Consider the following 26,555-nt stretch of genomic DNA (forward strand, 5'->3'; position numbering starts at 1 on the left):
TACGTCCTCCTGTTCACTTACGTCCTCCTGTTCACTTACGTCCTCCTGTTCACTTACGTCCTCCTGTTCACTTACGTCCTCCTGTTCACTTACGTCCTCTGTAACGGACGTCTGATTTGTGGTCTGTATCTTTTGGCTCATTCGAGCGATCCTAACAAGTCCTGATGGACGACATCGAGGACATCCTGGACTTTGAGCCCTCTTTATTTTTCCTCAGTTCTCAGAAGGATAAACTTTATTTTATTTAACATTACTGTATTTGAGATGATTTTATTTTCCCATTAATGAATATTTTCTTTAAATAATGTCATTATATCACTGCAGGCTCAGGGTTTGGGGTTTTTGTTTTTTGGACAGATGTTTTAAACAGTTCATTTTGAAGAGCTGCACTTTCCCCCCCTTTGGAATATATATTATTGATCATAGTAACACAAAAGTATTTCTTACCTGATTTCTCGATTAATTAATGGAACAACTGATAGAACATTCAGTGACTAACAACCAGAGTCTACATGAGAGCAGCCAGCATAGTTCAAGAGAGAAGCACAGCGAGGTTCATGGTTTGATGAACAGTATTATTATTCTAAGAGTCTGTAACGATCAAACTACAAACACTTCATGAAAAGCACAATAATTAACATGACTAATCCACAACTACTGAGACAGCTTAGAGCAGCAGCACAGGTAACACTCTACAAACCATGAGTTCACTTTAAAAGGCAAAAGTCCAACTACTGCATCACTTGGAAAATTCAAGTTGGATAAACAATAATAAACAAATAATGACCTTTCAGCTGCTGGAAGCTGTTGCTGTGCTCCACAGGTGTGTCGGGGCTCGAGCCACAGATGGTTTGTGATTAGCTCTGGATCTTTAAAGAATTGTTTATTAAAGTCACACCTGAAACAGTCACATATCTGTGTGAACCAATTACAGCTGAGCATCCCTCAATAGGTCCAACCTCGTACGAGCACCTGATTGGTCTGACCAACGGGGTTTAACGATGCGTGGGACTCCAGCATAAGCGTTACAACAGCGTTTATAAGAACATCAGGAGGAACTCTGAGACGCTGTGAAATCCCACAGCAGCTCAGGGTGATGTCATCCTGCAGGGATGGTTTACACCTGACAGTGAGTAACCATGGAAACGCAGGGGATGTTTTAAATTTCATGAACTGAAAAATTAAGCCTTGACTTGAGTTCATTTGGTGTAATTTCTCTGTTTACTCGTGCACGTTTGACTCCTGTGCTCCTCACAAATATGCACATTTGTGCCGTCACACAGCAGAGTGACCGCTACGATCTTTTTATGTTGCATGTTTACCGAGGATCAAAGAAAGCTATTGGACATTTGAAGATACTTCACAGAAAAGCTTGAAATAAATCAGATGTAGATTTTAACAGAGTGAAAAATGAAATCCTGCAAAATGAAGAAGAAAACATAAAATGACAAAAGAGGAAGTGCTGTGACTGAAGACAGACGTCACTGTGTGGAGTCTACCTCTGCAGCTGAACTAAATGTTGGCCTATAGCTCACATTCACCACTGACTTTGTTTGCTGTTTAGCTCTTGTGTCTTGGCAGATTGCATGAGTCATTTTGCTTTTCTGCAGTCTGATATTTGAGGTTGAGTCAGTGTGTATAAAATAAGTTGATGCCTTAATAATCCCATCAAACTAGATGGTGGTGGCGTTTGATCGGCACATGCTGACTGCATTCTTTTTATAACCAGGTCAGGAAAGAGAACAGGAGGAGCGAGCAAAGGAGAAGAGATGCAAAATGAAGGAAACCACAACAGCAGGAAAGACGAAGGAGAGGTGAGCATCAGAAAGAGGGCATACAGTTCAAACGCAGCAATCGTGGTGCAAAAAAAGCTCCGAGGCTGGTAAAAACTCCGTACTGTCAAATAAAACTGCAACAAACAAGAAGGACTCAAATTAATGTTCTTCTCAAGCAGGAACCCAAAAGATTTCAGTGCTGGGCCAAGTCCTCAGTGATGCTAGCGACGCCCCTGTTACAGATGATCGTTGTTGTCTGAATACCGACGCAAATGTGGTGTTCGTGTGCGATTCACGCGTGATTTGTTACACTATTTACACTTAGTACGATACTTGGGTACGATGTAAACGCTCGCATTCAAAGAGCAGGTTACAGGAGAAAAGTTTCGCTCATTTTCTACCAAGTGAACAGACGGACTTTAAATCCATCCTGTAGCCAGAGCAGACCACTCATGTCTCGGTCTCTGCTGCTGTGTTAACAATAGCAGCAGGGACCGCCTTTAGTGCTGTTGTTGTAAGAATCTTCGAGGCCGTGCGGCTACAATTAGCAGCAATAATAAAAACGTGTATTACAAAACTCACCGGAGTCCAACGCGTGTGCTTCCACCAGAGACATTGTGTGTTACACTACGTCGTTTCCGTAGAGTACAACTAACCGCCCGTCAAAGGTTCCGTCCAGGAATTCCGATTTGTTCTACACGTATGAGGAAAAAGCTTCTTCGTGTACTCGCCAATAAAACCCAGAGAAATAAACACAGCGACGTTTGTTCTGTCTGCAATAGTAATGAAATGGCTCATTCGGGCCATTAGAGGTTAAAGCGGGTTCCGTGCTGCGCCAAAGTTAACCCGGTAGAAAATGTAGCTCGGGCTGTGTCCCAGTTCAGACTTTTTTCTCTCCGTCTTTATTTCAAGAGGAACAGTAACAACAAATATAAAACACGGAGGAGACAATGTACTGCAAAATGATGATACAATGGAAGAGTGCGCCAAATTAAACAGGTAAGATGCAGATCAAAATTAAAAGGGGAAAATAAGAAACAGGAATAAAAAATAAAAGAAAAACAAGCGAGAGATACGTGACATTGAATCATTAAACGGGGACATTAAACGCACAATTATTACATTATTACATTACAGATATTTACGGTTTTAAAAGCTTTTTTGTTGTGAGAGGAGCAAGTTGTATTCACAGAGTTCAATTTCTTTCCTAAAAGTGAGAAAGTGAGGTTCATTGCTTGAGAACTTTTATGTTATTTGGCGAGGAGTAAAATCAGATTAATGAGGTAAAAAGCATTCGAGTCTTTCCTACTAAGTCAGTGTAACCAAATAACACATTTTGGTAAAAAAGCACAAAATTTGATAAGATGTTCTTAGAGATGAAACCACAAAATCTACGTAGAGGTACAAGACCAGAATAGATGTGAGCAGGACTCTGGGGCGATCTTACAGAAGGAGCAAAGAGTGTCTACATCCCTCTTACATTTCTGAGGGAAGCATTTAACAGGGTAGAATCTATGAATTAGCTTAAATGAAATTTCCTTCACTTAGTAAGGAGGATTTTTTTGGCAAACACCAAACTTTCTTCCAGTCAATGTCCTAAAAAAAATAGACCAGAAAGAAATGGCAGGAGGAATGGAGACAAGTGACTCTTGAAAAAGAGACCTAATCTTGGCATTCACACCTTTACAAGAGGAGAAACTAAATAAATAAATAAATAAATAAATAAATAAATAAATAAATAAATAAATAAATAAATAAATAAATACCAACAAAAGTGCGAAATAAGATTTGGTAATTTGACTGGTTCTTATATAGCTTATAGGGCTATATCTCATAAAGAAAAATCACACGGACGCAAGTTTTTCTCTTTTTCTTGTGTGGAGCGTGTGATCCACACAAGTCCAGGAGGTGGCGGTAATGTACGTTCAAAGCTGGTTTGCGACCCCCGCTAAACCCGAAAAGAAGAAGAAGAAGAGGCGGATCGTCGAGATCGGCGATCGACTGTTTCAGCTGAGTACGCAGCACACAGCGAACGCATTGGTGATGATTTTACGAACTTCCAGATAACCTGCAGCTTCACAAACATGACAGACTACGCCGAAGAGCAGCGGAATGAACTCGAAGCCATAGAGTCCATCTACCCAGACTCCTTTACAGGTCTGAATGGCACATAACGTTAAGTAGGATTGTAGCACGAAAGTAGTAGCTAGCTCATAGCTAGCAAGTACACGTTACTTAGCTTGCTGGTCTTGATGCATGCTCAGTGATCCACGTAAGGAAATCCCAGAAGGTTGATTCTGTTCATCTGGACGTTTTCAGCGGGAGAAACGTTTCATCCAGGGGACGTCTTCAGTCTCAGCTGACTGCAGGTTTCCAACCTTACAAACAGAACATTTGTACAACGACTGAAACCTTTCACGTGAAAAGGGAAAGACCATCTCTGAATCGAGGAGGGGACCTAAGGGTACACCTGTGTCCATCTTACAATGCTGTGATTGCAGCCATCCCCCCACTCTCTGTGAATGACACTCACCAATGGTTGTTGATCAATGGTCATGAGAATTTGCAGAACTGACCTCCCAGCCCGTTGTTAATCAGCTGTGCTGGTTTCAGTCGTTGTACAAATGTTCTGTTTGTAAGGTTGGAAACCTGCAGTCAGCTGAGACTGAAGACGTCCCCTGCATGAAGCGTTTCTCCTGCTGAAAACGTCCAAATGAGGAGCATCAACTTTTTGGGATTAGCTTGCTGGTGTTCTTGTGTTTGTGAAAGGATGCTCATATTAATGTCAAATATTAAAATACTAATACTATTTCTATTAGCACGCGGTAGCTGTTGGGAAAAGCAAAGCTTGCCTGAAGTCTTTGTTATTGGTATCCAAATCTTTATTTCTAAATGTGAATATTGATAAAGAGAAGAGGTTGGTAAAATCGTGAAATATGCCTTAGTTACCCAGCCACTTGTGAAATCATGGTAATAGTGATGTTACTAATGAATGTGTACTTGCAGTGCTCTCAGAAGATCCAACCAGCTTCACCATCACGGTCACGTCTGATGCCGGGGAGAACGGGGAAAGTAAGTAAACTGATGAATGTGGTTGGAAAACGGTGTGTTGCTAGCACTGCAGCTGTTATTATGTCAGGTGTTTCAAACTGAACTGCTCATTGCTTTCCATTATAGAATGTGTGTATATGCAAGTGTACATTTATAGCATATATTTAAAAGCAACTTAGCATTTGAAGTGGATCATGATGATAGGACAGTATTGTAAAACCTCTGGTGTGAAATCCATGACCGTTGAGCCCGTCTGTGACTACCGTCTGACAGCAGTTGAAAGAACACTGGTCCCAGTGATACTGCTTTGCTTCTAAGGATGTTCCCCTGCATGGTCGCAGGATCAGTTATGTTATCAGAACTGTTCTTGTGGGGTCTTAGTAACACAGCAAAGGCCACTTTAACGCACCCCACTCAGGGCCTCCAGGAACTGCATGGTTGATTGATGAGCACGAATAACAAGACCCTTTACTTGACCAGAATGAAAGCAATCCTCTCGTCCACTAGTGAAAACCCCACTATGCTGGCACTAAGCTGGGGGGGTACACGTATATCCACCTGTTTGACTTTACATGTAGTGAATAAAGAATAAATGAAAGTTTTATCTTTAGTTAAATAATAAAAAGAACTTTTTCATTGTGCACTTGTAAAGTTGTGGAACATGAACTGTCTGTTGTCTTTTTGCAGCTGTGGAAACAACTTTAAAGTTTACGTATGTAGACAAGTACCCAGACGAGCCCCCGCTGTGGGAAATCTATTCCCAGGAGAACTTGGAGGAGAGTGACGCAGAAGATATCCTCACACTATTACAACAGCAGGTCTGTCAGTGGATTTATCTGAGCAGGCGTGGGTCTGGTGCTGGTTGAGGGCTAATTAGTGGCTTCTAGATCTTTCCAGATGCTTGGATGGAAGCCCAGTGCCTTGGATGACAGCTTCACTGTTGCGTGTCTACATTTGTGATGTAGATGAAGCTCAAACCTCATTAAGAGGAATCTGTGAAGAAATGCTGCCGAATCTTAAAGCTTCAGACATTCGTACAGCTGGTCCATGGGCACGACTACAGTAACATTGTAATGAAATATGGGTGCATATTAATAACACAATAACAGTGTATGTTCATTGAACTGTGCAGTGATGCATGTCAGACATGTAGCGAGATGGAGACAACTTTAAATGTTTCCAAAGCGTTTAAAAGGATTGATATGTGTTCTTTTTATCAGTGTAACTCAGAGTATCAGATTGATGCTTTATACTGGCCATACACGAGCAGTCAGAAGCTTGGACACACCTTCTCATGTGATGGTTTTTTACATTGTAGATTCTCACTGAAGGCATCAAAACTATGATTGAACACATGTGGAATTATGTAGTAAACAAAAAGTGTGAAACACCATAATACTGTTTCAGGCTTGAAGGAGTTCCCACAGATGCTGAGCACTCGTTGGCCCTTTGCCTTCACTCTACGCTCCATCTCATCCCAAACCATCTCCACTGGGTGTAGGTCAGGTGACTGTGGAGGCCAGGCCACGGTGCAGCACTCCATCACCATGTGATGTCTTCATGTTGTACCTACAATGTCCAAAGTGCTAGAAATAAAGAAAAAACATTGAATGAGAAGCTGTGTCCAAACATAGATATCCATGTGACAACGCAGCAGCGGGAGGATGCGCTTAATGAGAAAATTTACTTTCAATTTTGTATTTTTTATGTGAACTGAAGAAGCTTCACAGGTGAAACATCTCCAAGAACCTTACAGAAGCTTGCTTTCCAAGCTCCTTAAACTACACGGCAATAATAACAATCAAAATGTAGGTGACATCAGACGTCTCTCCATCGCCTTATTGCAAAAAAAAGAAGAATTGAACCAAAAGTGTCGAACTGTTCTTGGACAGTTGGTGAAATGTGGCTTTGTATGTGGCTTTGTATGTTTGTGTTCACTGTGCAGGCAGAAGAAAACTTGGGCATGGTGATGATCTTCACCCTGGTTACAGCTGTTCAAGAGAAACTTAATACAATTGTTGATGTGATGAAAAATAGGCAAGAAGAGGAAAAGCGGAGGAAAGAGAGAGAGGCCCAGGAAGCAGAGAAGGTAGAACCCAGACGGGATTCATGCCCATTCACTCTCTGCACGTAATCAGCCAAGGTTTTATTTTATTATAACAGTAGTTGCTTTCAACAGGTGGCTTTCCAGGGAACAGTGGTAACCATTGAAAACTTCCTGGCATGGAAAGCCAAGTTTGAGCTGGAAATGGCTGAACTGAGGAGAAAAAGACAGAAAGAGGAGGAGCAGGCAGGAAAACCCAAACTGACAGGTACACGGTGTTACTCGAAGACACCAAAAACTGTAAAGATGATGACGTACGTGTCCTGACTGAAGACTGTGCATCTGTCACCAGGTAAACAGCTGTTTGAGAGAGACCACAACCTGGACACATCTGACATTCAGTTCCTTGAAGATGGTAAGGACTGTTTCTGAGTGTTGTGCTTCTTTTTGTTGTGAGGACTAAAGTCATTTATAGGACAGTGGAATCTAAACATAGCACTTGTGTGGACGTCTGTGTTTGCAGGTAGTCAGTAGGCACGTGATCAGTCGTGGCCATCTTTGTGATGGGCTGATGGATCCTTGTTTCATTCGGGATGGTGGTTCCGACACTCAGTAGTCGCTGACCTCCTTCCTTCCTCTCAGTGTGCCGTGTCTGGGGTGAAACCCTCGCTTTCTTGCCTCGGTCTCAGTGGCTTCCACCTTTTCCTTTGGCCATCCTATTATCCCAGCAGTGTTGATTGCTCGGATCTCGTTCTTCCCGTTCAGCCGACCCTCGGGGCTCGCCTTATTCTCTGCGGGTATTTGGTGGTTGCAGTTTTCCGAGGTTCCTCTTTACGGCTTCCATTTTCTCGTGGGATTAAAAGATACTTATAGCTGTACTCAGTATCTGCAATTCCCGATCAACATCTCTTTGTTACCATCCGAGTACGTTTCTCCAGTCCGAATGACATTCCGATGTCATTGCTGTAGATCCCAGCGGTGTCAGCTGACAGGTTTATCCTTCGGGAGTATGAGGTAACACGTCTGTCGTTACAGGGCGTTAGGTACGTGTAGCGACGGCCATGTGGTCGGCAGTTTCTGGTGGATGCTGCCCTTTGTCACAGATTCTGTTGTGGACGGTATCCAGGTGTAGCAGGTAGTGGAGGGTCTCTGTTTTGGTGGCATCAGGGTTTCAGCTGTGCTTTTTGCGAATGTTGTGGTTCTGTTGGCTTCATCAGGTGGTGACCTCCAGCTTTCACTGGAGCGGTTTGCTGCTGAGTGTGAAGCAGTTGGATTCAAAATCGGCACCTCCGTTTCCGAGACCTTCTCAGCTTGAAAGGGTGGAGTCAAACTCTGTGTCAGGGACGAGTTACTACCCCGGGTGGAGGAGTAGGTCGGGGTCTCGTTTACAAGTGAGGGCAGAGTGGAATGTGAGAACGTCAGAAGGATTGAGCCACGGACTTCGTATCATCTTGTTTTGGTGAGGAGAGCTTAAAAGCAAAGTTGTTGATTTACTGCGGTCTTCCTTCCTGCCCTCACCTGTGCTCATGAGCTCAGCCTAGTGACCAAGACGACAAATTTGCAGATACAAGTGGCAGAAGTAAGCTTCCTCTCCTTTAGCGATAGACTGAGGAGCTCAGCTGAGAGTAGAGCCGCCAGCCACAGCGAAAGGAGTCAGTTTACGTGGTTCAGGCATCTGACGAGGAGGCCCCCCCCCCCACCTCCTGGGTGAAGTATTCTGGGCGTGTCCTACTTGGTGGGTGCACTCATACAGACCCAGGACTTGCTGGACAGATTATATGTCTTGGTTGGCTTGAGAACAACTCATTGTCTGCCCAGATGAGCTGAAGAGCCAGGGTGATGGAAGTCTGGGCTTCAGACCCCGGTGACCCGAACCTGGATAAGTGGCAGAAAATGGATGGAATTGTGTTTGTGTTTGTGTAGCTAGGGAGAAACGGGATTGGCAGCAGGCAGACACGTGAAAGAGAGAAAAAAACGTGACTTTCTAAGATCTGATTTGCCGTGTCAGAGTCACAGATCATCTGGGTCTGTTGGCTCAGTCAACAACTCCCAGTCAGAGAACAGCATTTAGTAGGAATAATCTTTTTCCTGTGAAGTTTCTTCTAACCCCGTGGCTTTCTTCTTACGCAGCTGGAAACAACGTTGAAGTGGACGAGTCACTATTCCAGGACATTGAGGACTTGGATTTGGATGAAGATGACCCAGATTTTGACCCTATAGAGATGGGTAGTGATGAAGACTAAAGGCAGAGCAGGACGGTGGAATCAAAGGCTTCAAGCATGATCAGAGGAACATGCTGCTCTTGTCCTGGACGCCGTCTTCTGGCCATTAAGGACATGTCTGCTTTTTTTTATTTTACAAAACTCCGAATGAAAGGAGAGGAAATTGTTTAAAAACACTCAACAGTTGGTGTTTATTTCAACTGCCTCGATTAAGTCTGATAAAAATGTGTGTTCCCTCTGGGGCTTTGTCTTTAAGCTCATCCCAGTATCAGCAAGTTTCTGTCCAGTTGAAGGCACTAAACTGTCAGGTATGGCCAGAGAATAAAAGTCTTGCTTTGCTGAGGTTGAAATAACTATACTCTATTACATGTGACCGCATTTCCAGAAAAACTAGAATATTTTCCGATGTGCAGTAAAAACATTCTGTGACAATAAATCAGGTGAGCAGTTCTTTACGTGACCAAAGTAAGATTTTAGTAGTTGGACTGACTAACTCCAAATTTGAATTTGATGGCTGTAACACTGTGGGAAAGTTGGGCATGTTTAGCAGTTTCTTACATCAGTTTTCCTTCAAATAATTTAATTTAGAAGTGAGTCTAAGATGTGTAGCAGTGGTTAGCAGAGATATATAATATAGAGATATATGATATAGAGATATATGATATAGAGATATATGATATAGAGAGATAGATATATATGATATAGAGATATAGAGAGATATAATATAGAGATATATAATATAGAGATATAGATATAGATATATATGATATAGATATAGATATATATGATATAGAGATATGGATATAGATATATATGATATAGAGATAGATATCTATAGATATATCTATATCTATAGATATATATATATATAGAGAGAGAGAGATATCTATATATATCTCACTACCGATCAAAAGGTTTGGAACAGCCCAATTTTTCCAGTTATTTATTGCAATTCAAGTTTAATTCCACTAAATATCTTGAAATAGAACAAACAAGTGGTGAACTGCCAGGTTAAAATAAAAGATACCCAAAAGTGAAAAATAATGTACATTTCAGAATTATACAAAAAGGTCTTTTTCAGGGAACACAACATGGGTTAACAATTTAAAGCTGCTCTGCAGCAATTGAGACTCAGGTTAGTGATACTAATTCCTGCAGGTACAGCCCCTCTGTGTGCTGGGCACACTGTGGCACCAGACCCTCGTGAGCATCAGTTGAACATTATTGTACTGCAGAAAGTAGTGTGTTGGTACAGAAATGGTGACAACAAGACGATTAACAATGGAAGAGAGACAGACCATAAACATAAATGTAGGTGTGTCCTACAGAGAAACTGCAAAGAAAGTCAAGTGAGTCCAGTTTCCTTCATCATCCAAAGGCTCAGAAACTGTGACAGGAAGAGGTCTGCAGACCCAAAGACACGACTGAATCAGTTACAGTGTGATGGCGGCTCACAGGACAACAGCTACAAGCAGCTTAATCGTGGTCGTAGTGAGAAGTCTCAGTTTCATCTGTGAAGAGAAAACTTCCTGCTGCAGGTTTGACAGGACGAGCTGCAGCAACATCACAATAAGACAAAGAGGCTTGGCTGGGCCATAAACTCCACCACTGCACTACTGCAGACTGGAAGGTCTTATGGACTGATGGATCAGAATTTGGAATCTTTGGTTAAGTGTTATCAAACACAGAGGTGATCACTGAGCAGCTACGTGGTTTCACTCCATATGTGATGTTTCCTTTGACAGTGTTGATGAAGACTGAAGGTGTTGCACTGTCTCTTTAGACAAGAACTGTGTGTATGACAAGGTTCCTATATAGTACATTTCTGGTGTACTTGACCCCAAGTATTTTATTCAAGGTCTCATTCAGAGCATTTACTTACACATTCACACTACAATGAATGCATTGGGAGCAGCACGGGGTTTAGTCTCTTGCCCAAGGATACTTTGGCATACAGTTTGTATGGAGATGAGTGTTTTTTGGTGATTGGTGACAGAAGGATGGCAACAAGGAAAGTCCACAAGTGGACATATTACACAAAGGATGTTGAAGCTACCAGGTGGAAGGAAAAGAGGAAGACCTCAGAAGAGTTTTTGAATGTAATGGGACATACAGAGGGCATATGTGACGGAAGATGATGCTAATGATGGAGTTAGATGGAGGCAGGTGATCCAATATGGCAACCCCTTAAAGGAGCAGCTGAAAGATGAAGACGACTGTTCTGAGTAACCAGTTTCTCAGTTTTTCTCATTGCTTCTCTCCGTACATATTCAAAATGTTTACCATTTGATGTAGCTGTCCCTCTCAGTTCAGTCAGATGGGTGTCTGCAGTGCTTTTCCCAGCTCTTTGGGTGTGGACATCTATTAAAGACTACAGAGAAACCATGGTGGGATCATCAGCTGACGGATGGTGACGAGGTGAGGTGATCGTCCTGGTTATACTAAAGTTAAAGACAAAAAGTCAAAATGATTGATCATCCATGCTGTCACATAGACTCAGATCTGCACGGCTTCTGTTTTAAACACTGTAGTCAGCTGCAGAAAGAGGACATGAGATTTTCTCTGACAGCATTCAATACAACCTGATGTAAGGTCAAAGGTCGTCACTTGATGATGAAATAAAAACTTTAGCAAGGAATTCTTTCACACTGGGTCTTGCCAATAGTGTGTTACTTACCATAAAGTAATTCAGAGTCAGTCATATCTGAGTAATGACATTGTAATGTATATACATTGTTACTGTATAGCTTTCTACAGGACTGAAGGAGGTGCTGGTAAAGACTACGAGTCCTGCTTGATCCCTGCGCCGAGATCTGGTACAGGACAGCTGTGATGATGCATCCAGGAGACGCAGCTCGGTCCTGATGGTCTTCTCATTAGTGCTTTTCCAGGGTGAATGTTGATGATAATAATATCATCATATATATTTAATCTCGGTAATATTCTGGGTATTTATATTTGAGCTATTTCTTCTATTTTGTAACTTTATTACATAATGTATTATTTGATTTATGTCTGTGAAGGTTCTCAGTCATCCAGGTCGTCGTAGTCTAAGGAGCTTGCAAAGAGAAGCGTCTGGACTTCTTTAAGTTACTTGAAGACGTTTCACCTCTCATCCGAGAAGCTTCTTCAGTTCTAAGGTCAAATGGTGGAGAGTCCCAGATATAAACCTAGTGGGAGTTTCCCCCCACAGAGGGACAAAAGGACCCCTGATGATCCTCTAATCGCCTGAGCCAAGGTGTGAAACTGGGTGTGGGTCCCGAGTTTCGGGTGAGCTCATTGTGAAACCTGGCCCCACCTTATCATGTGAATTCCTGAGATCAGATGGCCCAGAAATTCGCATGATAAGGTCGGTTTAGTTCAGGCTGTTGCTGTTCTTATTGTCTTGGCGTAGCTGTAACCATATCATTGAGGATTAATAAAGTATAACAATTCTAATCTGAAATGTTGATCCTGTTATCAAATGAAAAGAACAAATTACACTTGTATGAAACCTGCTGCTGCTGTGTTTTTAAATCTAACGAGCTGTAGAGTGCTCATGGATCTAAAACTTTAAATCTTCAGTTTTATATCATCTTCAGTCTTGTCTCAAGTACAACATTTAATTTCCAGGTAATTCTTTAACAGTACTCTGTGGAGTGTGCAGCTCATGTCATCTCTGTCTAAGGGAGAGTGCTGAAGCATTCAAACATAGAGACTATTAGAGTAGCACAGGTGTGTAGCATTGCTATCTAATTAACAACAGGGATACAATCAGAATCAAATCGAATGCGAAAGAAGACCCCTGAACACAAATAAGCGTGATGAGAATGACTAATAATGGCAGACAAGCATATTTGGGAAAAATGAGAAGAACTCTCGTCCCGTCCGCTGATCTATGACCTATACCGCATCAGACACCAGGGGGCGAAAGAGACGTTTTGGCTTCATGTTTGTGGAGCTCTAGGTGGTCCATGGGGAAAAGGGGGCGGATTTGGCTCTTTCGGCTTCCCGTACTATACCGGTGGACGGAAACGGAGGTGTTGTTGACGCGCGGGGTTTGCTGGGAAAGTTTTAGTTTGACGCCATTTTGGATTAAGAAACAGAGGGAGTAGTCGAAGTTGCAGGTATTTCACAGCCGTGCGTGTTTTCAGCTACATCAGATCTTCACTGGGTAAGAATCGGGGAAGGTTATGTAATAAGGGTAGAGTTAGTAAAACCGCTGCATTTAATTTACAGCAGATATGTTGACCACAAGTTAGCATTAGCTATCGAGTTGTCCGGGAAGCTAATTTAGGGTCTAACCAGGAATAAGTTGGCCAAAATCCGTTTTGTTCTGTTTCACGGAGTGAGGTTAGTTCCTGCAAGCTAGTAAAACGACGTGTTACGAAAGCGAATAACGTGGGTATTCACTGTTCATGTTGTCTGTTAAATGTGTGCCTATACTCTCAGGAGTGGAGGGATTTAAGCAGTTAGGCATGACCTCCTTCCTGACCGGGAAAGCGGGTCGTGTCCACTTCCCTGATAAAGAAATATCCTAGTTTAGGAGCGGCTATCGCTGTCATTGTTTGCAACGCTTCAGTTTAGAAGAAGGTGAACTTAGCGCTCATCATCTGTCGAGGTCCTCTTAAGATCTCGGGTAGGAGAACTCACTTGGAGGTGGAGATTGCTGTGACCTTAAATACTCTACAGTTTTCCAGGTGGTGCTGCATGTCTTCTCCGACTTGCTGAATATTCCCGAAACGATTCAAACTTGGTGTCGATTTAGATGGAGACGAGGTTCCGAAGGTGAAGCCGTTGTTCTAAACAGCGCTTTACTTTGGAGGTGTGGTTCGTTGTGTGGCAGTGATGTACCGTTTCTAGCACATTCTGTGGGAGACTTGGACTATTGTTCTTTAATTGCTGTTGAATTGCTTCTGTTGTACTATTTTCTGTGGCTACAATAATAAAAAACAATAGTGCACTCTAATTTTGAAGTTAAATAATAAAGGGTTGAAAGTAGGACTGCAACGATTAATGCGAATAATTTGATTATAAAATTGACTCAAATGCTTCGTTGAATGCATGGCTCTGAATTATGCAGATGAAATGTTAACTTCAGCTACAGCTCGGACGGAAGCGATATCTGCAGCAAACGGGGGCTTGAGTCTAAAGGGCGGCATTCATGTCGAGCCTTTCGTAACATTTTTTCAGATTGAAAGTGGCATTGGGTTAATATTTAAACATATTAAAATAAAAGCTTGTTTTCGGACACTTGGTGTCGTAAGCCCCGCCCTCTGTTCAAAGATGGCCGTTCACAGTGGACACAGATGCCTCTTTCACTCCTCTTTCCAATCATCTGTGTTCTCTGTCCAAAATGTGAACATTTCATCCTTGAAAGAGTGACCTTCGACCTTTAGATGATGATGTCCAGCCCACAGAAACAAAGGTCTAGATAGTGACTATAAAAGCCACCGACCGAGAGCAGTCACAGGGATCACAGCTGGTGTGTTTGAAGTGTTCTTTGGTGTGCGGGGAGCTTACCACAGGCTTCATTTTGACTTTTGAGCTGGTGGAATAAATTTGTGGTACTGCTGCCTTTTGTGGCATAGTTTTATGGCATGTTTTGAAAAATACTGCATTTTGTTCGACATCCAAACGACAGCGAGTCTCATTCCTTCGCTCATCTGAGACTTCTGCTGTCCCTGTCCGGCAGCATAGAAACACGCCTGCTCGGCGCGTTCCAGCCGGGAGACATGTTTCCAGCTGGCAGGTGTGAATAAATGATGCATTTGCAGCCTGTGGTAGGAAAACAACCTCACAGTGAATTACATGCAGGCAGCTTTTACGATGCAACCATTTAACCGATGTACATGGAAAAACTCAGGATACATCGAGTATATTCGATATATCGCCCGCCCCTACCCGAGGGTTGTTAGGTTGGACGCTGATTATTGATATTACCATCTACACCATCACGTCTTGTTTTCAGCAGCACAAAAGTGTTGCATCAAAGCACAGGGCAAACTTGAGAATGCTAATATGTTTGCTTTCCTTCATTGCAGACACGCTTAGTCTTTTAAAGGTTTACAGACACAAACTCACTCGCTCGTCCCTTCAAGGCGGTGAATCGCCCGTTTAACGAACTAGTGAAACGGCCCCAGAGCATAATCTGTCAGTGCCATCAACTCCTACTGTGCTTTACCAGCTCGGTTTTTTTTTTTTCTTCAAGCAGTTTTGAATGTATTGGGAGAGAGAATAACAATCATTGACTCCGTATATAGAAATAATAATCATTGCATTACTATAAGGACTCACAAATGTCAGCAGATTTGTGAAGGCCGATTGCTGAAATGATTGAATGGACATAAGAGAATGTAGTGCACTGGGAAAGTATTCTAGGTGTGTTGCTAGCAGCCTGGACAACCACAGATGGTCCCACAGCCACTCTGTGCTTAGGTGGTTCCTGGTTTGAAACTTGGCATTCAAGTTCGGTCTTTGTTTGATCAGACCAGAGAATTTTCTCAAGTCCTTCAGGTGCTTTTTTTGGCACTCAAGGTGACTTTCACGTCTTACAGAGTCACTTCTGTCAGGTGACTTTGCCATGCAGGCCTAATTCTTGTAGTGCTGCAGAAATGGTTGTACTTTGCAAGGTTCTGCTGGAGCTCTGTCAGCGTGACCATCAGGTCTCTGTCCCCTGCCTGACTAAGGCCCTCGTACCGTGACTGCTCAGATTGGCAGGGCGGCCACCTCTAAGAAGAGTCCAGGTGGTTCCAAACTTCTTCCACGGAGGCCAGTGTGCTAACTGGGAGCTTCAAGCTGCAACAAGTTTTATGTACCATTCCCCAGTCTATTTCTCCCGCGCACACTCTGCTTGTTGATGTCATTTCGTATGTTGTAAAGTAAAATGTACCGAGGCTTCAGCACGGTGGTGACTGCATCAATCTGCTTAAATCCTCAGACACAATGGCGAGTCCAGGGAAAGACAACTACAGGATGAAGAGCTATAAGAACAAAGCGCTGAATCCTCAGGAAATGCGTCGAAGGAGAGAAGAGGAAGGAATTCAGCTACGCAAACAAAAAAGAGAGGAGCAGGTGATCTTTGCTAACGTTTGGTGTATAAAATGGAATTAAGCTAACAGAGTTCAACACGTGTGTGGGACTGTTATGGTCCTGTTAGCACATGCTGTGTTTTTCCTATCAGGGTGTGAGTTCTGCTCTCCTGCCTTTGCTACCAGCTAACTGCACTCAGCAACTGGGGCTCAAGTTCCCATTAAAGAGTTGTGTCCATGTGGCTTCTTGCTCACTCTGTGTCTGTGTGTTTGGTTAACATTGATTTTGCTCAGCTTTTGTTTTTGACTGGTTTGTGTTTCTCTCTTTACTTTGGTCCTGATTCTTCTCCGTCTCCATTTTCAGTCTGGACTTCTTTACAATATTCAGGCTGCATCTCTGCTCCGATCACCGCCGTCTCCTGCAGCCTTTCATTTGTGCGTCTGTGCATTTATTTAATGTGTGTCTGTATGACTGCAGCTGTTCAAGAGAAGAAATGTCTGCATACCTTCAGCTGATGACTCCATGCAGGAATGTCCGATCCAAGATCCAGACATCAGCTCCACAGTACCCATCACAGCTGTAAGTGTAAGCTGCCTCTCTCCTGTAGGTTTGCTGTGCTGTAGTCTGAACTAAACATGAACTCTCTGATGCGTTTGTGCAGGATGGAGTCATAACAGCAGATATGATTCAGATGATCTTTTCTGAAGACCCCGACCATCAACTAATTGCTACACAGAAATTCAGAAAATTGCTTTCCAAAGGTGTGTCTCTGTGACGTTTAATGGAAGATTCGTGTTTCTGTAGTCGGTTTACTAACAGAGAAATAACTGTTTGGACCAAAGTTGAACAGAGAAGCTGCCAAGTTATTTTATTCTGCTTCCACCTGGCTGTCAACAACAGGCTCTGCTCTGTGTGCAGCTTCTGCAACGCCTCGTTTCTACAGGCGCAGTGCTGCCTCAGTATCAAAATACTAAAGTAATCATTTCCCACAACTTTATCAATGTTGCACCACACCTGTGCTGGCTTACACAACAGAGATTAAACCAAGAGAAACACAAAATGACCTGAAAAAGAAATCTTGCTCTTTGAGGTGTTTTTCCGCAGAACACAAATTGAATTGGTTTTGTGAAACAGCCTGTTGCTCTGTCTGTGAAATGCCTTTAACCCTTTAGCAGGTTTGTGCTCAAAGTGTTCACTTGTTTCTTTTGCACAGAACCCAGCCCCCCCATAGATGAAGTGATTTCCACTCCTGGTGTTGTGACTCGGTTTGTGGATTTTCTGCAGCGGAGTGAAAACTGCACACTGCAGGTCAGAGAATCCAACGCTGTACACCTGAGAGTATCAGGACATCTGGATGTCCCACTATCAGATAACAGATGTGTTCCTGTGTCATGTGTTCACCTCAGCAGACGTCTACAGTCAGATTATTGCTCGTATTTCATTTATTGTTTCATTTTGTCCTTTTCTAATTTGTTATTAGTCTCAAAGCGAGTGGATGACATGGTGCTTCACAGGGCAGCAATTTACATGTTGCTTTATTATGAGTCATATTTATATGTATTTAATAATAATAGCTAGAATGTTGAAATGATTGGTAGGCATTACACAGCTATTGTGAGCATTGAACCTCCAGTTGTATCGGGTAAAACTGTTGTCATATTGTCCACGGTGTGCTCGTAACAGTTCGAAGCGGCCTGGGCACTGACCAACATCGCCTCTGGGACCTTCTTGCACACCAAGGTTGTGATTGAAACAGGAGCTGTTCCCATTTTCATTGAACTGCTGAACTCAGAGTACGAGGATGTGCAGGAACAGGTGAGAGTCACATGATAACACCTGCTTAGTTACAGGTAATCTGCTCATCTATAGTGAGTGAGTTGAGTCAGTGCGTTGCCATCTGTATCGTGGATGTTGAGTTTTTCTAACAGTTTCAGGACTTTTGAGAGGCACAAACCTGAATGTGTGTAAACTGCTGTGGTAGTGTTTGACAGGACGAGTTTTAGTGTCAAAGGCGGCCTGTTGGGCTGTAACGTAGTTGAAGCATGTTGGCTGTTTTCCAGGCAGTGTGGGCACTGGGGAACATAGCGGGCGACAACGCTGAGTGCAGAGACTACGTACTCAACTGTGGCATCCTCCCGTCTTTACAGCAGTAAGTGTTCGTCGTCTGTCTGCGTTTGTGTGTCAGAGCTGCACTAACAGCTGGCTCTGCTCTGTGCAGGCTGCTCGCTAAATCCAACCGTCTCACAACAACCCGAAATGCAGTGTGGGCTCTGTCCAACCTGTGCAGAGGGAAAAACCCACCACCAGATTTTGCAAAGGTCAGCCCCGTCATTGTTGTTGAGTCACTGAATACTGGAGCTCATTCGCCTTCCTCCTCCTTAAAGTCATATTTCCTGTACTGATCATGTGGTTCCAATATTAAATTGTCCCCTTGTCTGTGTTATTTTGTCAGGTGTCTCCTTGTCTCAACGTTTTGTCCAGGCTGCTGTTCAGCAGTGATCCAGATGTGCTGGCCGATGCGTGTTGGGCTCTCTCCTACCTGTCTGACGGCCCCAATGAAAAGATCCAGACGGTCATCGACTCCGGGGTCTGCCGCAGGCTCGTTGAGCTGCTCATGTACGACACTGACATACTCTTTGGTTGTTGTTGTTTTTTGCACATTTGTTGAACATAAATGAAAATTGCTCCCTAAAAGTAAGAGCTGATTGTGCTGTGACAAGCTTTGAGTGTTCCACGTAGCTGTGAAGCAGCTTCAGCCCCCTGTTCTTTGCAGAATTGAAGGGCTGTTGAGCCAAAACGTAACGTTGGATTGGATTTAAGTGTCATGAGTGTAGCTGAGTTTCAGCGTGCGAACTGGCTGGACATGGTCCTTCACAATTTTCTGGGAGACAGCTGAAATGATTCTTCCGTCAGTCATGGGGAACACTGGCCATTTGCCCAGTTGGGTTAATTGAAGGGACGCTCCACACCAGCCCTGTAAGTGCTGACACGAGCCCATTCGTTCATTTTCATTGCTGATGCTGTATTGCCCAATCAACACACTTAAGTGCCACAAAGTAAATAAGCGGCAGACGAAAATGACGCAGACTGAATCATCAGCACGCGAGCATGAGCGTTTTCAGTGGGGATGAAAACAATAGTGTGGACGCGGAGACCAAGACGCTGTTTTCAAGTTTATCCAGGTTGGTGTAGCTGAGAGGATTATTCCTGTGTATAGTGAAGGGGGCATGTGGAATGCTGGGTATCGGCTTGGACTGAGAGCAGGTCAGATCGGGGGTGGTGACACTTAAAGGCAGCCAAAAGAAGAAAACTGAAACATTAATAAACGAAGTGCTGTGGTGAATAAAAACTGCTGTTGGGTGGTGCTGGATTTAAAAAGAAGGGATCAGCGTGTTGAACAGAAATGTTGGATTAACAGTCGGCGGTATTAGTTTCCCTTGCAATGAGCCTATTCATGCACAGTGTCTAAGCTCCAGCTTTCAGTCCTTTGAGTTTCTTATTGGTGGTATGAAACTTCCAGAGTCACAGGTTCTTTTCTGATATTTTCTTGTCTGAGAGCGTCTGCTCTGTTCGTCTGTTTTCTTTGGGAGACGCAGCGTCCAGTAGAACACAATCAGCTTCCTCTGATTTCGTTCCCTGGACGATTTGAAGCATCAAACGTTGTTTTCTTTTGATGGCGTAACATTGTTGCACAAAGAATCTGTCGTTTCTGATCCCGTCCACGCTTTGCACGTCTCACTGTGTGCCTCCTGTTTCCAGGCACGGCGACTACAAGGTTGTTTCTCCTGCCTTGCGTGCAGTGGGAAACATCGTGACAGGAGATGACATCCAGACTCAGGTACAGCCTCTGTTTCTTCCATCGGTGCTGCTTGGCCTTTTCTCATTGACAGCATTAAGATCTTTGGCTCCTCTGCTTTCGTCTCAGGTAATCTTGAACTGTTCAGCACTGCCATGTTTGCTCCACCTTCTCAGCAGCCCTAAGGAATCCATCAAGAAGGAGGCCTGCTGGACTGTGTCCAACATCACCGCAGGAAACCGAGCTCAGATTCAGGTATTCTGCTGCGGCGTCTCCGTTTGTCGTGGCGAGATGAAGAGCTGCTGTTCTTTGCTGCTGACCACATTTTTCTGTTTTTGTCAGAACGTCATTGACGCCAACATCTTTCCAGTACTGATCGAGATCCTTCAGAAGGCCGAGTTCCGCACAAGAAAGGAGGCTGCGTGGGCAATTACCAACGCCACCTCTGGGGGCACTCCCTCACAGATAAAGTGTGTTTACCAGACGTACCCGCCCTCGTCTTAGAAACACTTGATGTGAAGATTCCTCCTTACGTAGTTCTGGTGCCGTGTTTCCCACAAATACAAGCTTGAGTCACAGTTCAGTGCGAGTAGTTGCACCATGTGATGAGTCATTAAAATCCACCAATGTTAGCTGAGCACTGCTTCAGATGGTGCACCACACTCTTGCCTACAAACACCACATGGATGTTAATGTGACTCATTCAGACTGTTAAATCCACAGCGCTGGTTTCATTTTACATGTTCATATATTTGGTTTGTCAGATTTCACTGTGCTGGGACTTCTCTGCACATTTGCACAGCAGGAATTGGTGGAAATCCAAAAATCAGTCGTGCTTTATAAACAAAGTGAAATGCTGCTGAGGACTAACGTCTGTGCTTTCCGTGACAGGTATCTGGTGTCCCTGAATGCCATCAAACCTATGTGCGATCTGCTGACAGTGATGGACTCTAAGATTGTTCAGGTGTCACTGAACGGTTTAGAGAACATCCTCAGACTGGGAGAACAGGAAGCCAAACAGAATGGAACTGGCATCAATCCGTACTGCGCTCTGATTGAGGAAGCTTACGGTAATGCTCGCAAACCACCAACAGAACATTCACGAGCTTTCATTCACTCAGAAAAGTGGACACGTTCTTTCCACGTTCTTTTGTGTCGCCTTTGGTTCCACACCCACCGAGTGTTCACTGCACCTCGGTGGGGTTGCTTCTTTCTCGGCACCTCTTTGTAACCGAGCGTGTTTGCAAGAACGTCTAAGTTTAAAAAAGTGTCAAATAAAAGTGAAAGCTTTGTTTAGGAAGTATGTGCGTGAGGGGAGAGTTTGGACATTTTAAGAACCACAAGCTTTATAGGCATGCTGGTATTTTTGACACACACGCACACACACACACACACGCACACACAACCACACACGCACGACACACGCACGCACACACACACACACACACACAACACACACAGCCACGCACACGCACACACACACACACACACACACACACACACACACACACACACGCTGCTGGATGCAGGAGAGGAACTCGGGGTTCAGTATCTGGCCCTGCCGTACTTTGGCGCACAGACAGGGATGGAAACAGCAGCACTTTGATTAGAAATGCCTGCTGTAACTATATTCACAGGAGCTTTCTGTCACTCAGTGTTGAAACTTCTGTCGTGTGAAGATTTGTGCGTTTGCTTCCATTCTTTCAGGATTGGACAAGATTGAGTTTTTACAGAGCCACGAGAACCAGGAGATCTACCAGAAGGCCTTTGACCTGATTGAACACTACTTCGGTGTGGAGGAAGAGGATGCCAGCCTGGCTCCACAGGTGGATCAGAATCAAGGCCAGTTTGTCTTCCAGCAACAGGAAGGACCCATGGAGGGTTTCCAGCTTTAATCCCACTGCACTTCCTTAGTTCGGTCTTGTTGGACTTGGAACGTCTCTGCAGCAGACCCGTCTCTTCTCTGCTGTGCAGGATCTTCACGTGTACTATGCCTGAGATTTGTGAAAATAGAGATCAAGCGTTTGGCTCCTCTGGAGTCCTAAATAGAGAGCTGAGCTTTACCTGTTTCCGTACCGTTGATAAAATGTCTCTGCCATCGAAAGCCGACTCAAGTCAAAAGGTTTTGAAACCTTGTTTTCAAATTTAGTGCAAAATCACAACGTTAAGCTTTCAGTGGTGTTTTTTTAATCATTCAAAATGATGTTAATATTTATGTCTCCAAGCCATCATCCATATCCCTTTGTGAATGTGAAACTACCTCTTCAGTCTCCAGAAAGAAGAGTGAAAAGGGAGAGAAAAGAACACCGAGCATTGCTTCATTTTTCCATTGATGTGGAAATCTGAAAGGAAATCCGGATCCGAAATGTTCAGATCAGGGTCACCTGTAGAACAACACTACTGTATGTCCCAGCGCTGCCGTCTGGAGCAGCGGCACATCCACCTTTTACTTCTAAAGGACTTGAAGAACGGAGGGCTGCTGTGTCTGCTGAGCTCGTTAGAAACAGAAGAGTCGGAGCTTTTTTCCTTCACCTCTCACTGAAAGCAGCTTCCTGCATCGAGCAGCGGCCTGAGTTAGTCTGTGACAGTGTTAGCTTTTCATTGCTGCTAATTTCAAACGTTCTTTCAGTTGATCCGCAAGTTATCAGGACGTGGCAGGTAATGTCTGTGACACGATGCTGTGTGCAAAACTCTTTCCCGTGAGATTGTTCAGTTGTCTGGTTTGCCAGTTATCAGTCTTAAATTATTTCTGCCTGGTGTGATGGGATTTCCTGAGCGACCTGGAGGGTTTTGTATATTATATATACATGTAAGTGCAAAGACGATATTTAAGTGGCTGTGGGAATAGGTTATATGCAATATTTTTTCTGCTTGATATGCAGTTTTGACAGTTTCATTTTGAACTTTGAATATTTCCACTTTATTTTTTCATGTTTTGTTGTGGTCGAGGTCTTAAGGAGGAAGCGGAGGCTTCTTTCCTTCTTCGAGCTCCGCCCCTGAACACTTTTGATACGTGTCGATTTGAGTACAGTGACATCAACTGGACGCAAAATCAGTCTATATTTATGTGGAGTAAAACTATTTGTAATGCAGAATTTACATCAAGCACATTCAATCATATAGTTTTCTAATATTTCTGGTTTCTCTGTTTTTCTTCTTTTTTTTGTAGTTTTTGGGTTTTTTGCTCTTGGAAGTTCATTTGCTGTGTTCTCGTCGCTCGTGGATTCATGTGTTTAATTGTCAACAGCCGATGTACAACAGTGTGATACTATAATATGCAGCCTGTGGTTCCTGACACACGGAGACCTGCTGGTGGAGGCTGTGGTAGTCACTGATCATGTGTGAGGCTGCAGCTATATGATGTAAAAAAAAAAAATAATAATAATTAAATGCATCCATTGGATAAAAACGATGTGAGCTGTGGTGTGCTGTGAGTATCTGGAGGAAAGTTCTCGTCCTGTTTGACTTTGGTGTTTAGTCTGTGAGGAGGACGACCAGCAGGTGTCCCTATGCAGATGAGTCAGATTGTCTCAAAGCCTCGCTGCGACCTGTGCCGCCTCGTTTGAAGCTGAAGCTCCGGCACGAGTCAGAGTCACACAGCTTCAGAAACACTGGGCCGAGGCGGGGGCTGAACAGAGTCACGTGATCGATGACGTCAGAAGCTTCGTCACTGCTTCAGCACCTTATTCAGTGTTTTGTAAGGAACTGAATCACTGGCAGCATGTGTGCTGTGTTTGGGTGATTTAGCGCGAGGTTGTGTGCCACATAATTAGAGACATGAAGCCAAGAAGAGGGGACGCTCTGCCTGTTTCTAAATAAAAACCAGTTCAATTTTATTTAGCAACAGTCACCTCAAGACGTGTTATAGTGTAAGGTAGACCCTACAGTAATAATTGCTGGTAAAAAATCATCAGCGATTCTGCTCCCAGCTCTAAAGACAAACACTGCAATTATAGAAGTTATAGTTTATATAAAAGCATCTCCTGGTAAATTACATAATCAGGTGGAGGCAGGGACCTCACTTCACCTACTAGAGGTTCCCAAAGTGTGGGGCCCGCCCCCTAGGGAGGTGCAGAGCCATTGCAGGGGGGGTGTGGTATGAAAAGGAAAAAAACAAACACTTGGACACTGCTAACATCATGGACAGGTTTGCTGACGGGGCGCCCACACAAACGCAAAGCAGGAGATGAAGCGTCGCTGAATGTTTCCAAACCAACTTCATTCTGAGCCAAAGACTAGAAAATCTGGTGAAGCAAATCTTCCCTTTGGCTTCACCTGCGCAGGTGCTGAGGTAGGTCTCCCTGCAGGACTGGTTTCCCCTGCGTCAGGAGCAGCGCTGGGCTCTTCAAATCACGGACAAACAGGATCCCACATTCTTGACTTTTAGTTCACAAACACTTGTTGTAATGACTAACTGCTCCTGACATGTTGGAGATGTTTGCTCTTTATACAGTAAAGTTACAGCTGGATACAAATAACATCAGGCTGATCCTGCCACGATTTTGTGTTTAAACCCATTTTGCACAGAGAGGCATTTTTTGAAAAATGTATTGATGCAATGTTGAATATTATTACACAGGAAAAAACAACTACACGTAAAATAATCCCACCGTGACGCCTCTGCCTTTGTAAATGAAGGGACAGTAACTGCGTGTAAACCTGCAGACAGTCAGATTAACAGTATTTCGTCTCTATCTGCTATTCTGCAATTCATCCCATTCATCCCTGCGCTAACCAGACTGCAGTGGGAGTACAAGCAGAGCAGCCTCCTCCTGTTCACTGAGACATGGCTCACGGACCACACACCGGACTCTGTCATAACTCTGGATGGCTTTCAACTGGTTAGAGCACCGGAATGCAATGGAGAGTGGTAAGAGGAGAGGTGGGGGACTAGCAATGTCTGTCAGTGAGAGATGGTGTAACCCAGGGCACATCACTGTGAAGGAACAGAGCTGTACCAAAGACATTGAACTGTTGGCAGTTAGCGTCCGGCCATACCACCTGGCCAGGGAATTTTCACACGTTATTGTGCTGACTGTTTACATCCCACCCTCGGCCGACGCTACAGCAGCCTGTGATTACATTCACTCCACTGTCTCTCAGCTACAGATGGCACATCCGCAGTCCCTCATTATTATTTCTGGGGACTTCAATCATGCCTCACTATCTGTCACTCTCCCTAACTTCTCCCAGTACGTTGACTGCCATACAAGGGACAGCAAAACCCTGGATCTATTGTTTGCCAACACAAAGCAGGCTTACAGTGCATCACACCTCCCCCCGCTTGGCCACTCAGACCACAACCTGGTCCTTCTCCACCCCACCTACACACCTATGGTGAAGAGGAACCCCCCACGAAGAAGGTGATAAGGGTGTGGTCTGAGGAATGCACTGAGGCCTTAAGAGACTGTTTTGAATGCACAGACTGGCAGGAACTCTGCAAGCCTCACGGTGAGGACATCGACGCCCTCACTCACTGCATCACGGACTACATTAATTTCTGTGTTGAGAACACTGTGCCTACCAAGAAGATACAGTGTTTCTCAAACAATAAACCGTGGGTCACCCCAGAACTGAAGGCCCTGCTGAACAAGAAGAAGAGTGCTTTCTGGTCGGGAGACAAGGAGGAACTTAAGAAAGTCCAAAAGGATCTTAAATACAAGATCCGAGAAGGCAAGGAGTGCTTCAGGAGGAAGATGGAAAACCAACTCCAACAGAAAAACGTCAGAGAAGTCTGGAGATGAACATGAATCTCTGGACATTTCCAGGACAATGGAGGAGCCACAGTGTCTGCTGGCCGGGGGTGGGCTAACGACTTGAATCTGTTTTTTAACAGATTTGACAATGGCCCACTGATCACCTCCCAGGCCCCAGGTTCCATTAACCCCCCTCCATTTGCCGCCCCCCGGGTGCAATGCCATTGTCACCTGAGCTCTCCTCTCACCACAACTCTGCTTCACCCCTATCCACACATCTATCCACAACAAAGCGAGCCCCACCCCCCACTCCAGCCCAGCCTCACATCTACTTCACAGCTGATCAGGTGAGAAATCAGCTCAAGAGGACGAAGGCAAGGAAGGCAGCAGGTCCGGATGGAATCTGCTCCAGACTGCTCGGGGACTGCAGACCAGCTCTGTCAGGTGGCCCTGTACATCTTCAACCTGAGCCTGAGCCTGGAGAGGGTTCCTGAACTGTGGAAGACTTCCTGTGTGGTTCCGGTGCCACAAATCGCACACCCCAGGGAGCCCAACCACTTCAGGCCTGTTGCCTTGACTTCTCATCTGATGAAGACCATGGAAAGGCTCATCCTGCACCACCTTCAGCCACTGGTGGGCTCAGTGTTGGACCCCCTGCAGTTCGCCTACCGTTCTGGAATTGGGGTGGATGACGCTGTCATCTACCTGGTACACCGATCCCTCTCTCACTTAGAGCAGGCGGGGAGCACTGTGAGGATCATGTTTTTTGACTTCTCCAGTGCTTTCAACACCATCCAACCCGCACTACTGAGAGGGAAGCTGGAGGGAGCCGGAGTAGGCAAACAGCTGACTGCATGGACCATCGACTACCTTACCAACAGACCACAGTATGTGAGGCTCCATGACTGTGTGTCCGAGGTGGTAATCTGCAGCACGGGGGCACCACAGGGCACGGTTCTC

The 26,555-nt window shown here is 44.3% G+C and overlaps 3 protein-coding genes and 1 long non-coding RNA gene across 6 annotated transcripts in view; 2 read left to right on the top strand and 2 right to left on the bottom strand.

Annotated features, from left to right (window-relative positions):
* rrp15 (ribosomal RNA processing 15 homolog) overlaps positions 1-2,462 on the bottom strand; it is a 5,591-nt gene extending 3,129 nt beyond the window's left edge. The window contains exon 1 of the mRNA XM_005947251.1: positions 2,358-2,462. Coding sequence (XP_005947313.1) covers positions 2,358-2,391 — 34 coding nt within the window. The 5' untranslated portion in view covers positions 2,392-2,462. The remainder of the gene's footprint in view (positions 1-2,357) is intronic.
* Positions 2,463-3,517: 1,055 nt separating this feature from the next.
* On the top strand, positions 3,518-9,542 carry rwdd1 (RWD domain containing 1; the record flags this gene model as incomplete). Its single annotated transcript, XM_005947254.3, is given in 7 exon segments — positions 3,518-3,932; positions 4,782-4,847; positions 5,514-5,644; positions 6,772-6,915; positions 7,006-7,138; positions 7,223-7,285; positions 9,001-9,542. Coding segments are annotated over 7 exon segments (723 nt in total). The 3' UTR covers positions 9,114-9,542.
* Positions 5,900-13,915, bottom strand: LOC121812292. Its single transcript, XR_006052976.1, has 3 exons — positions 13,725-13,915; positions 11,376-11,533; positions 5,900-6,412 (listed from the first exon to the last, which is right to left on the bottom strand). It is a non-coding gene; the product is annotated as an uncharacterized LOC121812292 (long non-coding RNA).
* On the top strand, positions 13,086-23,312 carry kpna5 (karyopherin alpha 5 (importin alpha 6)). 3 transcript variants are annotated; one of them, XM_005947252.3, is made up of 14 exons: positions 13,086-13,245; positions 16,012-16,145; positions 16,581-16,682; positions 16,765-16,864; positions 17,317-17,411; positions 17,787-17,918; positions 18,164-18,252; positions 18,322-18,421; positions 18,556-18,719; positions 19,863-19,941; positions 20,029-20,154; positions 20,242-20,369; positions 20,791-20,969; positions 21,607-23,312. In XM_005947252.3, exons 2-14 carry the CDS (start codon positions 16,017-16,019, stop codon positions 21,792-21,794), a joined length of 1,611 nt encoding a protein of 536 aa, XP_005947314.1. In that variant the 5' UTR covers positions 13,086-13,245; positions 16,012-16,016; the 3' UTR covers positions 21,795-23,312. The 3 variants fall into 3 exon arrangements, with proteins under 3 accessions (XP_005947314.1, XP_005947315.1, XP_042069934.1); XM_005947253.3 differs by having other exon boundaries at positions 13,087-13,198; XM_042214000.1 differs by lacking the exon at positions 13,086-13,245 and adding an exon at positions 13,252-13,424.
* Positions 23,313-26,555: the final 3,243 nt, after the last annotated feature.

Source organism: Haplochromis burtoni, unplaced genomic scaffold, assembly GCF_018398535.1.
Source record: "Haplochromis burtoni strain Fernald_Lab_line unplaced genomic scaffold, NCSU_Asbu1 Contig_510, whole genome shotgun sequence".
Classification (NCBI taxonomy): domain Eukaryota; kingdom Metazoa; phylum Chordata; class Actinopteri; order Cichliformes; family Cichlidae; genus Haplochromis; species Haplochromis burtoni.

Bases quoted from the DNA above. Each gene is read 5' to 3' on its own strand.
- kpna5 (XM_005947252.3), top strand. From the start codon at position 16,017: ATGGCGAGTCCAGGGAAAGACAACTACAGGATGAAGAGCTATAAGAAC. The intron at 16,683-16,764 runs GTAAGTGTAAGC...GCGTTTGTGCAG, and splicing joins CCACAGTACCCATCACAGCT to GATGGAGTCATAACAGCAGA. The intron at 18,422-18,555 runs GTCAGCCCCGTC...TTATTTTGTCAG, and splicing joins CACCACCAGATTTTGCAAAG to GTGTCTCCTTGTCTCAACGT.